Raw genomic sequence first — 13,928 nt, 5'->3', positions numbered from 1 at the left:
TTTATCAGCTGTAAAAGTTCTTTGGTGGAGTTTTGGGGGTCGCTTATGTACACTATCATATCATCTGCAAATAGCGAAAGTTTAACTTCTTCCTTTCCAATTCAAATCCCCTTGATCCCATTATGCTGTCTTATTGCTATTGCTAGAACTTCCAGCACTATATTGAAGAGGTATGGCGAAAGTGGACAGCCTTGTCGTGTTCCTGAGTTAAGCGGGATGGCTTTGAGTTTCTCTCCGTTTAATTTGATGTTAGCTGTCGGCTTGCTGTATATAGCTTTTATTATATTTAGGTATGACCCTTGTATCCCTAATCTCTCCAAGACTTTTAACATAAATGGATGTTGAATTTTGTCGAATGCTTTTTCAGCATCTAATGAAATGATCATATGGTTTTTTTCTTTCAGTTTATTTATATGCTGGATTACATTGATAGATTTTCGTATGTTGAACCAGCCCTGTATCTCAGGAATGAAGCCTACTTGATCATAATGGATAATTTTTCTGATGTGTTCTTGGATTCGGTTTGCCAGTATTTTGTTGAGGATTTTTGCATCGATATTCATGAGTGAGATCGGCCTGTAATTCTCTTTCCTGGTTGAGTCTTTGTGTGGTTTTGATATCAGAGTAACTGTAGCTTCATAAAAGGAATTTGGTAATGACCCTTCTGTTTCTATATTGTGAAATACATTAAGGAGTATAGGTATTAGGTCTTCTTGGAAGTTCTGGTAGAATTCCGCATTGAAACCATCTGGTCCTGGGCTTTTTTTGGTAGGGAGGTTTTTGATAACCTCTTCTAATTCTTCGCGACTAACAGGTCTATTTAGATTGTTCACCTGGTCCTGATTTAACTTTGGTAAATGATATTTATCTAAGAAAGTATCCATTTCCTTTACATTTTCCAGTTTTGTGGCATATAGGCTTTCGTAGTAAGATCTAATGATTCTCTGAATTTCCTCTGTGTCTGTGGTTATGTCCCCTTTTTCATTTCTGATCTTATTAATTTGCAAATTCTCTCTCTGCCGTTTGATTAGTTTGGATAGGGGTTTGTCAATCTTGTTGATTTTCTCCAGGAACCAGCTTTTTGTTTCATTGATTCTTTGGATTGTTCTCTGTGTTTCTATTTTATTGATTTCAGCCCTCAGTTTGATTATTTCCAGTCTCCTACTCCTCCTAGGTGAGTCTGCTTCTTTTTTTTCTAGAGCGTTCAGATGGGCTGTTAAGTCTCCAATGTGAGCTTTCTCTGTTTTCTTTAAGTGGGCACTTAGTGCTATGAACTTTCCTCTCAGGACTGCTTTCATAGTGTCCCATAAGTTTGAGTATGTTGTTTCTTTATTTTCATTGAATTCCAGGAAGACTTTAATTTCTTTCTTTATTTCTTCCTTAATCCAGGTATGGTTCAGTAGTTGGCTGTTCAGTTTCCATGACTTTGTGGGCTTTCCGGGGGTAGTCTTGTTGTTGAATTCTAACTTTAATCTATGGTGATCTGAAAAGACACAGGTGGTTAGTAATACTTTTTTGTAACTGTGGATGTTTGCTTTGTTAACGACTATGTGGTCGATTTTCGAGAAGGTTCCATGAGCTGCAGAGAAGAAGGTGTATTCTTTCCTATTTGGGTGGAATGTTCTATAGATGTCTGTTAAGTCCATTTGTTTCATTACCTCCATTAATTGTCTTATTTCTCTGTTAGGTTTCTGTCTGATTGACCTGTCCATTGGTGAGAGAGGAGTGTTGAAGTCTCCTACTATTAGTGTGTGCGGTTTGATGGCTGCCTTGAATTTTAGCAATGTTTATTTTATGTACGTGGGTGCTTTTATATTAGGGGCATAGATGTTCAGGATTGAGACTTCATCCTGATGAACTGTTCTTGTTATGAATATAAAATGCCCCTCTCCATCTCTTCTGATTGATTTAAGTTTGAAGTCAACTTTGTTAGAGATTAGTATGGCCACACCTGCTTGTTTCTTAGGTCCATTTGCTTGATAGGCCTTTTCCCAACCCTTTACTCTGAGTAGGTGCCTCTCTTTGTGGTTGAGGTGTGTTTCTTGTAAACAGCAGAATGTTGGATCCTGTTTTCTTATCCAATCTCTTAGCCTGTGCCTTTTTATAGGTGAGTTGAGACCATTGACATTAAGTGATATTAATGACCAGTGGTTGTTAACTCCGGTCATTTTTTTTTAGTCGTAGAGTTTGTATGTATCCCTTCTTTGGTTTGTGTTGATGAAGGGTCTCTAGATGCCTGAGTTATTGTGGTCATTATTGGACTCCTTGGTTAGTGATTTTCCTTCTATTACTTTCTGTAAGGCTGGATTTGTGGCTGCATATTGTTTGAATTTGTTTTTATCCTGGAAAATCTTATTTTCTCCATTTATAGTGAACGAAAGCTTGGCTGGGTATAGTAATCTGGGCTTGCATCCATGGTCTCTCAGTTTCTGCAGTACATCTATCCAGGATCTTCTGGCTTTCATGGTTTCCATGGAAAAGTCAGGTGTAAGTCTGATAGGTTTACCTTTGTAAGTAATTTGGCCTTTTTCCTTTGCCGCTCTTAATATTTTTTCCTTATTCTGAATGCTTTGTGTTTTGATTATTATATGGCGAGGGGATTTTTTTTTTGATCCAGCCTATTCGGTGTTCTGTATGCTTCTTGCACCTTCATAGGTATATCTTTCTTTAGGTTGGGAAAGTTTTCTTCTACAATTTTATTAAATATATTTTCTGGACCATTGAGCTGCACTTCTTCTCCTTCTTCTACTCCTATTATTCTTAGGTTTGGTCTTTTTATTGTGTCCCATATTTCCTGAATGTTTTGTGATGAGAGTTTGTCGGACTTGCTGTTTTCTTTGATCATAGTGTTTATTTTCTCTATGGTATCTTCAGAATCTGAGAGTCTTTCTTCTATCTCTTGTATTCTGCTGGTTATGCTTGTTTCTGTAGTCTCTATTCATTTACCTAGATTTTCCATGTCCAGCCGGCCCTCTGTTTGTGTTTTCTTCTTTGCCTCTATTTCAGTTTTCAAGTCTTGAACTGTTTCCATTATCTGTTTGATTGTTTTTCCTTGGTTTTCTAGGGTATCATTCACTGATTTATTCAATTCTTCAAACTTTCTGTTATATTTCTCATCCATTTCTATAAGGGCGTTTTTTACATGCTGTTTAAGGGCGTCAATCACTTTCATGAAGTCAATCTTTTCTCCTTCTTGATTAAGGTGTTCATGTCCTTCCGTTGTGAGGTCGCTGGTTTCTGGTGGCTTCATGTTGCTTTTCAGTTTGTTGGGCGAATTCTTGCCTTGGCGTCTGCCCATCTCTTCTTCCAAATACTCCCTTATGGATCTTCTTTTACCAGATCAGGTCTCCTTGCCTACCCCACGCGGCCTCCCCAATGTTGGCTCTCCTGGCACCAAGGGATCAGGTCTCCGTGCCCAACCCTGGCTCGTCCCAACGCTGGTTCTCCCCAATGCTGGTTCTCCTGGGGCCGAGAGATCAGGCCTCCGTGCTGGTTGGGCAGCTCGCCAACAAAGCGCCTACCCTGCTGGGTGCAGGCAGGCCACAGAAACAAAGGAACTGCAGCCCGCCTGGACGCAAAAGAGGGGGGGGGCGAAGTGGGGGGGGGCTCTGGACGGAAGCTGGGTGTGCCAGGAAGAAAGAAGCAGTACCCAGGGAGTAGAGGTCCTGCAGAGAGCCCAAGAAAGACAGGAGGCCAAGGGACCCCCGAGATCCCCGTCCCTGGCTGGCGCCGCAGGCCAGATACTCACCCCAATGCTGGTTTTCCTGGGGCCGAGAGATCAGGCCTCCGTGCTGGTTGGGCAGCTCGCAAACAAAGCGCCTACCCTCCTTGGTGCAGGCAGGCCACAGGAACAAAGGAAGTGCAGCCCGCCCGGGCACCCCGAGGACTGGGACCCAGCTCCCAATGCCACGCGCCAATAGAGGGCGGGGGGGGGCAAGTGGGGAGGGCTCTGGACAGAAGCTGGGTGGGCCAGGAAGAAAGAGGCCGTAACCAGGGAATAGAGGTCCTGCAGAGAGCCCAAGAAAGACAGGAGGCCAAGGGACCCCGGAGATCCCCGTCCTTGGCTGGCGCCGCGGGCCAGAAACTCACCCCAACGCTGGTTCTCCTGGGGCCAAGAGATCAGGCCTCCGTGCTGGTTGGGCAGCTCGCAAACAAAGAGCCTACCCTCCTTGGTGCAGGCAGGCCACAGGAACAAAGGAAGTGCAGCCCGCCCGGGCGCCCCGAGGACTGGGACCCAGCTCCCAATGCCACGCGCCAAAAGAGGGCGGGGGGGCCCAAGTGGGGAGGGCTCTGGACGGAAGCTGGGTGGGCCAGGAAGAAAGAGGCAGTTACCAGGGAATAGAGGTCCTGCAGAGAGCCCAAGAAAGACAGGAGGCCAAGGGACCCCAGAGATCCCCGTCCCTGGCTGGCGCCGCGGGCCAGAAACTCACTCCAACGCTGGTTCTCCTGGGGCCGAGAGATCAGGCCTCCGTGCTGGTTGGGCAGCTCGCAAACAAAGCGCCTACCCTCCTTGGTGCAGGCAGGCCACAGGAACAAAGGAAGTGCAGCCCGCCCGGGTGCCCCGAGGACTGGGACCCAGCTCCCAATGCCAAGCGCAAAAAAAGGGCGGGGGGGGCCCAAGTGGGGAGGGCTCTGGATGGAAGCTGGGTGGGCCAAGAAGAAAGAGGCAGTAACCAGGGAATAGAGGTCCTGCAGAGAGCCCAAGAAAGACAGGAGGCCAAGGGACCCCCGAGATCCCCGTCCCTGGCTGGCGCCGCGGGCCAAAAACTCACCCCAACGCTGGTTTTCCTGGGGCCGAGAGATCAGGCCTCTGTGCTGGTTGGGCAGCTCGCAAACAAAGCGCCTACCCTCCTTGGTGCAGGCAGGCCACAGGAACAAAGGAAGTGCAGCCCGCCCGGGCGCCCCGAGGACTGGGACCCAGTTCCCAATGCCACGCGCCAAAAGAGGGCGGGGGGGGGGGCCCAAGTGGGGAGGGCTCTGGATGGAAGCTGGGTGGGCCAGGAAGAAAGAGGCAGTAACCACGGAATAGAGGCCTACAGAGAGCCCAAGAAAGACAGGAGGCCAAGGGACCCCCGAGATCCCCGTCCCTGGCTGGCGCCGCGGGCCAGAAACTCACCCCAACCTCTATTAGTTTTTATGTTATTGGATGATGGTGCTAGAATGTAGGTATTTTTTATGTCAAGTATATGCTGCTGTGCTGAGCTTCATAATTTCTTGAATTTTAAAAATTGACAGAGGGCATCACTCTGATTGCCAAGATGCCATGTGTTCATAACATTAATACTGCCTGAGTATTCTGAGTCATTAACTGGAGTGAAAACAATTCTTTGTGGAAAGTTCAATAAAAGTCTTGCAGTTCTTTGTATCCCATTGTTTGTTTCATTCCAGTTTGCAATGGAAACAGGGCCTCAATGTGTATTTCCATCTCTCCTGGACCTGATTGCTTAGACTTGACTGGCATTCAACTCAGAGACAAACATTCCCACCTCTGTTTTCTGAGTGTTGTGGTTAAAGGCACAATACTTCAATACACCCAGTTTGTTCATCTTTTTTTCCTTTCTGTAGTCAGTAATTTTTTCATACAATATTCTCATGCATACAATGTACTGTTGATCTTTTCTGTTTTTCTCTCCCTATGAATAGATATTTCTCTTATAAGGTGGTACAAAGGGTACAGAAATAAAAGAATTGACTCTCCTTTTAAATTTCATTCTAAAGTGACTGTCTATGTCATGGAATAAGAGTGGATAACACCAGAATCATACAACTATACTTTCAAAGAAGTATGCATTCCAATGTTGCCACTGTCATGCTTACATTGTACACACGTGTGGTATATTTTTGAAGGCAGTGACCTATGATGATGTGCATATCAACTTCAGTAAGGAAGAGTGGGATTTGCTGGATGCTTCCCAGAAGAATCTCTACAGAGATGTGATGCTCGAGACCTACAGGAACCTCACTATTATCGGTAAAAATAAATTTCTTTCATGTTTCAAAATATGGAGACAACTCTTCCTTGGTTTATGTTGTTGTTCTGTAATTTGATTTAGAAAGAAGGAGAATGAGGTGAATAACACAGTCATAGTTCTTAGGATATAAGCTAATTATTTCACAATGTTAAATAATATAACATACATATTCTGGTACTATATTTTAGGATACATTTGGGAAGACCATAACACTGAGGAACATCGTCAATGGTGTAGAAGGCATGTAAGGTAATTTTCTTATGCAAGTTTATAACAATGTGCCTCTGATGAGTTTGTAATGTGTTATGACACTTTTAAACAAAACAACAGTGTAAATAAGCACAGCTTCAAATTTATTGACGGTTAATAAATTCTCACAAATCCATATAGCTCAATTTCTTTTATATGAATTGCATTCGCAAGGCATTCATTTAAGAAAAATTCAAGGAAGCAATGACTAAACAGATTTTAGCTTAAACAATGAGAGCTATATTATACATCTGCCAGTCCATTTGTTTCTTGTTACTCATGACAGAAAATGTATACACATTTCAGTGATGATGAATATAGCAGCAAAACTTTCTACTAAATCAATAGCCCATGGTAAGTCTTGTATTGCTCATATATTTTTTGTGACTGTGTTAAGTTTAATGAAAGCAGCTGTTGGAGTCAAGGATTAAGGGGCAGATGTTGTGCAAAAACCTTAATATCTATACCACAAGTCTGTGAGGAACAGAAAGTCAAACCGTGAGGATTCAATGTGGAAATCATTTATTGACTATTCTTCCTTTCCTATATATATCATATGTTACTCTTGACACAAGAGTATGAGCATAGGGTTAAGGAAATATTTAGCATACCTCTCCTTAAGAACAATTAAGAAGATAAAATGTAGTTCCTATGTAGAGTATACTTGTTGAATTTGATACAAGAATACAAAGTTAATTCATTTTCTACCATCATTGTTAATACATAAACTAACATTACGAAAAAACCACGATGAGTTCTAGGTCTGTGCAAATACTTTTAGGTGTCTTAGTTCACTTAGCAAATGTATAATGATTCACGATATAGTAAAATTTATAAATGTAGTAAAGTTGGTAAAGCACTCAATGTATGCAGTTCTCTTCAAAAATGTAAAAAATATAATAGAAAAATATAGGTATAGATGAAAAGGTAAACCATGGCACAAAGGAAATTATCATCACAAATATTTTTTGAGATTCAAAATGACCCCTAATGGGTGAACAAAACATGATTTAAAACAAAGATATAGAACCATAATGTTTGATTCCTTTTTACAATTGGAAAAAATATGAAGTTAATTCCTATAGATATGAGGTTTCACAGTGCATTGAATGTGGTGAAACGTTTACATGCATAAATTATCCTTGCAGGATTGAGAGAAATCAAACTGGAGCGACGTTTTCCATATATTCTCACTGTGCTAAAGCATTGTCTTATAACACTCATCTTTTAAGGAATGAAAACACATATACTGGAGAAAAATGCTCTAAAATTAAGCAATGTGATAAAATCTTTGTTCATCACAATCATCTTCAAAGGCATAAAAGAACACATTCTGGAGAGAAACCCTATGAATGTAATCAGTGTGGTAAGGCCTTTGCACATCATAGTCATCTTCAATTGCATAAAAGAACACATACTGGAGAGAAACCCTATGAATGTAATCAGTGTGGTAAGGCCTTTGCACGTCATAGTCATCTTCAATTGCATAAAAGAATACATACTGGAGAGAAACCCTATGAATGTAATCAGTGTGGTAAGACCTTTGCACATCATAGTACCCTTAAATTGCATAAAAGAACACATACTGGAGAGAAACCCTATGAATGTAATCAGTGTGGTAAGGCCTTTGCACGTCATTATTATCTTCAATTGCATAAAAGAAGACATACTGGATTGAAACCCTATGAATGTAATCAGTGTGCTAAGGCCTTTGTTGACAACAGTGCTCTTCAAAAACATAAAAGAACACATACCGGAGAGAAACCCTATGAATGTAATCAGTGTGGTAAGGCCTTTGCACGTCATAGTCATCTTCAATTGCATAAAAGAACACATACTGGATTGAAACCCTATGAATGTAATCAGTGTGCTAAGGCCTTTGCTGACAACAGTGCTCTTCAAAAACATAAAAAAACACATACTGGAGAGAAACCCTATGAATGTAATCAGTGTCCTAAGGCTTTTGCTGACAGCAGTGCTCTTCGAAAACATAAAAGAACACATACTGGAGAGAAACCGTATGAATGTAATCAGTGTGCTAAGGCCTTTGCTGACAGCAGTGATCTTCAAAAACATAAAAGAACACATACTGGAGAGAAACCCTATGAATGTAATCAGTGTGCTAAGGCCTTTGCACATCATAGTCATCTTCAATTGCATAAAAGAACACATACTGGAGAGAAACCCTATGAATGTAATCAGTGTGGTAAGGCCTTTGGACGTCACTGCAATCTTCAAAGCCATAAAAGAATACATACTGGAGAGAAACCCTATGAATGTAATCAGTGTGGTAAGACCTTTGCACATCATACTTCCCTTAAATTGCATAAAAGAACACATACTGGAGAGAAACCCTATGAGTGTAATCAGTGTGGTAAGACCTTTGCACATCATAGTTCCCTTAAATTGCATAAAAGAACACATACTGGAGAGAAACCCTATGAATGTAATCAGTGTGGTAAGGCTTTTGCACGCCATTATTATCTTCAATTGCATAAAAGAAGACATACTGGATTGAAACCCTATGAATGTAATCAGTGTGGTAAGGCCTTTGCACGTCATTATTATCTTCAATTGCATAAAAGAAGACATACTGGATTGAAACCCTATGAATGTAATCAGTGTGCTAAGGCCTTTGTTGACAACAGTGCTCTTCAAAAACATAAAAGAACACATACCGGAGAGAAACCCTATGAATGTAATCAGTGTGGTAAGGCCTTTGCACGTCATAGTCATCTTCAATTGCATAAAAGAACACATACTGGATTGAAACCCTATGAATGTAATCAGTGTGCTAAGGCCTTTGCTGACAACAGTGCTCTTCAAAAACATAAAAAAACACATACTGGAGAGAAACCCTATGAATGTAATCAGTGTCCTAAGGCTTTTGCTGACAGCAGTGCTCTTCGAAAACATAAAAGAACACATACTGGAGAGAAACCGTATGAATGTAATCAGTGTGCTAAGGCCTTTGCTGACAGCAGTGATCTTCAAAAACATAAAAGAACACATACTGGAGAGAAACCCTATGAATGTAATCAGTGTGCTAAGGCCTTTGCACATCATAGTCATCTTCAATTGCATAAAAGAACACATACTGGAGAGAAACCCTATGAATGTAATCAGTGTGGTAAGGCCTTTGGACGTCACTGCAATCTTCAAAGCCATAAAAGAATACATACTGGAGAGAAACCCTATGAATGTAATCAGTGTGGTAAGACCTTTGCACATCATACTTCCCTTAAATTGCATAAAAGAACACATACTGGAGAGAAACCCTATGAGTGTAATCAGTGTGGTAAGACCTTTGCACATCATAGTTCCCTTAAATTGCATAAAAGAACACATACTGGAGAGAAACCCTATGAATGTAATCAGTGTGGTAAGGCTTTTGCACGCCATTATTATCTTCAATTGCATAAAAGAAGACATACTGGATTGAAACCCTATGAATGTAATCAGTGTGCTAAGGCCTTTGTTGACAACAGTGCTCTTCAAAAACATAAAAGAACACATACTGGAGAGAAACCCTATGAATGTAATCAGTGTGTTAAGGCCTTTGCATGTCATAGTCATCTTCAATTGCATAAAAGAACACATACTGGATTGAAACCCTATGAATGTAATCAGTGTGCTAAGGCCTTTGCTGACAACAGTGCTCTTCAAAAACATAAAAAAACACATACTGGAGAGAAACCCTATGAATGTAATCAGTGTGGTAAGGCCTTTGCACGTCATAGTCATCTTCAATTGCATAAAAGAACACATACTGGAGAGAAATCCTATGAATGTAATCAGTGTGGTAAGGCATTTACCCAACTTAGTGGTCTTCAAATACATAAAACAATACACACTGGAAAGAAACCCTATGAATGCAATCATTGTGGCAAGGCCTTTGCACATCATAGTCAACTTCAAAGGCATAAAATTTCACATACTGGATAGAAACCCTATGAATCCAATCAGTGTGTTAAGACCTTTGAATATGAAAATAGTCTTCACATTCATAAAAGAATGCACACTAGAAAGAAACCTTATGAGTGAAATCAGTGTGGTAAGGCCTTTACAGAACCCCTGTACTCTTGAAAGGCATAATATAACACCTACTGTAGAGATATTGATGAATGGAATTTGTGGTAGGTGGAGGAAGGTCATTGGTTAATCAAGAAACTGCCTTGGCCCATTTGATAGGCCAGCCCTTAGGTGGGTGATGTAGACAGAACAGAATGCCAGGAGGAAGAGGGAAGTGAAGCAGACATCATTTCCTCTCCTGTCCGGGGAAGATGCGATGCAGCCTGCCACCAGGGCAGACATGCTGAATCTTTCCCAGTAAGCGCACCTCTTGGTGCTACACAGATTAGAAATGGGCTAAATTAATATGTGAGAATTAGCCTAGAAGAGGGTAGATATAATGGGCCAAGCAGTGTTTTAATTTATCTCTGAGAGTTCAAGGACAGCCTGGTCTACAGAGTTATTCCAGGACAAAGATATACAGAGAATATAAAATAAAAGTAAAAATAAACGAAATAGAGGTTAAAGTAAAACCGCACAAAGATAGAAAATACACAGAGAATCTTGATACTGTATGCTATTGTCTTCTCTGAATTGATTTAATGGTGAGGAAAGAGCAACATCTGCTAAAAGATATTTGTTTATAAATGCTGCTGAACTAATCCAAGAAAGATATTTTGATAATACCTTGACTTCAGAATTTGGATCTAAGGATATAATACTTTGGAAAAGAGATTCTTCTTTTCTTTTCACAGGATAAGACCCTATGGATTGCTTCTATTCTAATATGGTACAATAGACCACGCCCTCCTGAAAGGTTGCTGTGAACACCTTCAGAAAATTACTTATCTGCTAACTGAGACAAATCTAGCACACAGGTTATACCCTCAAAGACCTGATTAACAGCGCCCCTATACAGCAGGAAGCAGTTTGGAGAGAAATAACTACGTCCATATTCCCAAATATTGTTTATAAATGTTTTTTTACATTTAAAGGGTGATATAATATAGATATAAATAATTTGTTTTTTTAATATTTATTTATTTATTATGTATACAATATTCTGTCTGTGTGTATGCCTGCAGGCCAATCTACCTCCTCCCTCCCTCTCCCTGCTTGAGAGAGTTATTTCCAGGTTCTAGTTATTACAAACAGTGCTGCTATAAACATAGTCGAACAAATGCTTTTGTAGCATGATTGGGCATCTCTTGGATATATTCCCAAGAGTGGTATTGCTGGATCCTGAGGTAGGTTGATTCTGAATTTCCTGAGAAACCACCACACTGATTTCCAAAACGGTTGCACAAGTTTGCATTCCCACCAGCAGTCGATGAGTGAGCGTTCCGCTTACTCCACATCCTTTCAAGCAAAGGCTATCATTGGTGTTTTTGATTTTAGCCATTCTGACAGGTGTAAGATGGTATCTCAACGTTGTTTTGATTTAAATTTCCGTGATCACTAAGGAAGTTGAACATGACCTTAAGTGTCTTTTGGCCATTTGAACTTCTTATGTTGAGAATTCTCTGTTCAGTTCAGCTCCCCATCCATTTTTAAATTGGGTTAATTAGAATTTTAGTGTCTAGTTTTTTTTTGTTTGTTTGTTTGTTTTGTTTTGTTTTTCGAGACAGGGTTTCTCTGTGGCTTTGGAGCCTGTCTTGGAACTAGCTCTGTAGACCAGGCTGGTCTTGAACTCACAGAGATCCGCCTGCCTCTGCCTTCCGAGTGCTGGGATTAAAGGCATATGCCACCATCTCCCGGCTAGTGTCTAGTTTCTTGAGTTCATTATAAATTTTGGAGATAAGTCTTTGTCTGATGAACATCTTCTCCCATTCAGTAGGATGCCTTTTTGTCTTAATGGGAGTATCATTTGCTTTACAGAAGCTTCTCAGTTTCTGGAGGTTCCATTTATTCATTGTTGCTCTCATTGTCTATGCTACTGGGGGTTCTAATATTTTTATGACCAGATGATATTTTTAGGAATGTATTTTTTATTGATTTTTTTGGCTTCTACATTGCTCTTTACTCCCCTTCCTGTCTTTTCCCTACTCCCTTTAACACTCCCCCATTGTCCCTATGCTGCCAATTTAGTCAGGAGATCCTGTCTTTCTCTACTTCCCATGTACATTATATCTATGTAAGTCCCTCCTAATGTCCTCATTGTTGTCTAAGTTCTCTGGGATTGTGGTTTGTAGGCTAGCTTTCTTTGCTTTAAAAACCACCGATGAGTGAGGATATGTGTCAGTTTTCTTTCTTTGTCTTGGTTACCTCACTCAAAATAATGTTTTCTAGCTATATCCATTTTCCTGCAATATTCAACCTGCCATTATTTTTTTTTTTGCTGTGTAGTACTCCATTTTGTAAATGTACCACATTTTCCTTATCAATTCTTCGCTCAAAGAACATTTAGGTTGTTTCCAGGTTCTGGCTATGACAAACAAAGCTGCTATGAACATAGTTGAGCACATGCCCTTGTGCATTTTTGAGCATCCTTTGTTTATATACCCAAAAGTGGTATTATTGGGTCTTGAGGAAAGTTGTTTCCTAATTTTCTGTGAAATTGCAACACTGATATCCAAAGAGGTTGTACCCCTTGAATTCCCACCAGCAATACAGAAGTGTTTCCTTTTCCCCACAATCTCTCCAGCATAAGTTGTGATCAGTGTTTCTGATCTTGGCCATTCTTACAGGTGTAAGACAGAATCTCAGAGTTGTTTTGCAATTCTCTGATGACTAAAGATGTTGAACATTTCCTTAAGTATCTTTCAGCCCTTTTAGATTCCTCTGTTGAGAGTTCTCTATTTGGGTCTGTGCTCCATTTTTTAAAATTAGATTATTTGTTCTTTTGACGACCAATTTCTTGAGTTCTTTGTCTACTTTGGAGATCAGACCTGTGATGTGAGGTTTGTGATGATCTTTATCCATTCTGTAGACTGTTGTTTTGTCCTGTTGACCATCTCCTTTGCTTTACAGAAGATTTTCAGTTTCAGGAGGTCTAATTTATTAATTGTTTCTTTCAGTGTCTGTGATGCTGGGATTATATTTAGGAAGTGGTCTCCTGTGTCCTTGTGTTCATGTGTACTTCCCACTTTCTCTTCTATAAATTTCAGTGAGGCTGGCTCCATGTTGAGGTCTTTGATCCATTTGGAGTTGAGTTTTGTGCATGGTGATAGATATGGGTCTATTTTTATTCTTCTACATGTTGATATCCAGTCATTCCAGCATCATTTGTTAAATATGCTTTCTTTTTTCCATTTGATATTTTTTGCTTTGTCAGAAATCAGGTGTTCAAAGGTGTATGGATTATTATCTGGTTCTTTGATTTGGTTCATTCATCTTCTGTCTGTTCTTTTGCCAATACCAGGCTGTTTTCAGTATTGTAGCTCTGTAGTAAAGTTTGAAGTCAGGAATTGTGATGCCTTCCCAAGTTCTTTTTTTTGTTGTTAAATTATTTATTATGTTAACACATGTTCTGTCTGCATGTACACCTACAGGCCAGAAGAGGGCACCAGATCTCATTTCAGATGGTTGTGAGCCACCAAGTGGTTGCTGGGAATTGAACTCAGGACCTCTGGAAGAGCAGTCAGTGCTCTTAACCTCTGAGCCATCACTCCAGGCCCAAAGTTCTTTTATTGTACAGGATTGTTTTGTCTATCCTGGGATATTTTCTTTTCCATATGAAGTTGAGTACTGTTCTTT

The 13,928-nt window shown here is 40.4% G+C and overlaps 3 protein-coding genes across 3 annotated transcripts in view; 2 read left to right on the top strand and 1 right to left on the bottom strand.

The window, feature by feature from the left end:
• The window catches only part of LOC142839973 (uncharacterized), a 238,482-nt gene that overhangs the window by 65,557 nt on the left and 158,997 nt on the right, over positions 1 to 13,928 (top strand). The window lies entirely within an intron of this gene.
• Positions 1 to 13,928, bottom strand: part of LOC142840020 (uncharacterized) — a 112,653-nt gene that overhangs the window by 37,638 nt on the left and 61,087 nt on the right. The gene's annotated exons all lie outside the window — the stretch shown is intronic.
• Positions 5,848 to 9,757, top strand: LOC142839970 (uncharacterized). The gene is made up of 5 exons (XM_075956418.1): positions 5,848 to 5,971; positions 6,161 to 6,221; positions 7,538 to 8,684; positions 9,105 to 9,651; positions 9,735 to 9,757. Exons 1-5 carry the CDS (start codon positions 5,938 to 5,940, stop codon positions 9,755 to 9,757), a joined length of 1,812 nt encoding a protein of 603 aa, XP_075812533.1. The 5' UTR covers positions 5,848 to 5,937.

Source organism: Microtus pennsylvanicus, chromosome 22, assembly GCF_037038515.1.
Source record: "Microtus pennsylvanicus isolate mMicPen1 chromosome 22, mMicPen1.hap1, whole genome shotgun sequence".
NCBI classification, from domain to species: Eukaryota; Metazoa; Chordata; class Mammalia; order Rodentia; family Cricetidae; genus Microtus; species Microtus pennsylvanicus.
Note: the sequence above shows the minus strand (reverse complement) of the source record. Positions and strands in the feature narration are given on the sequence as shown.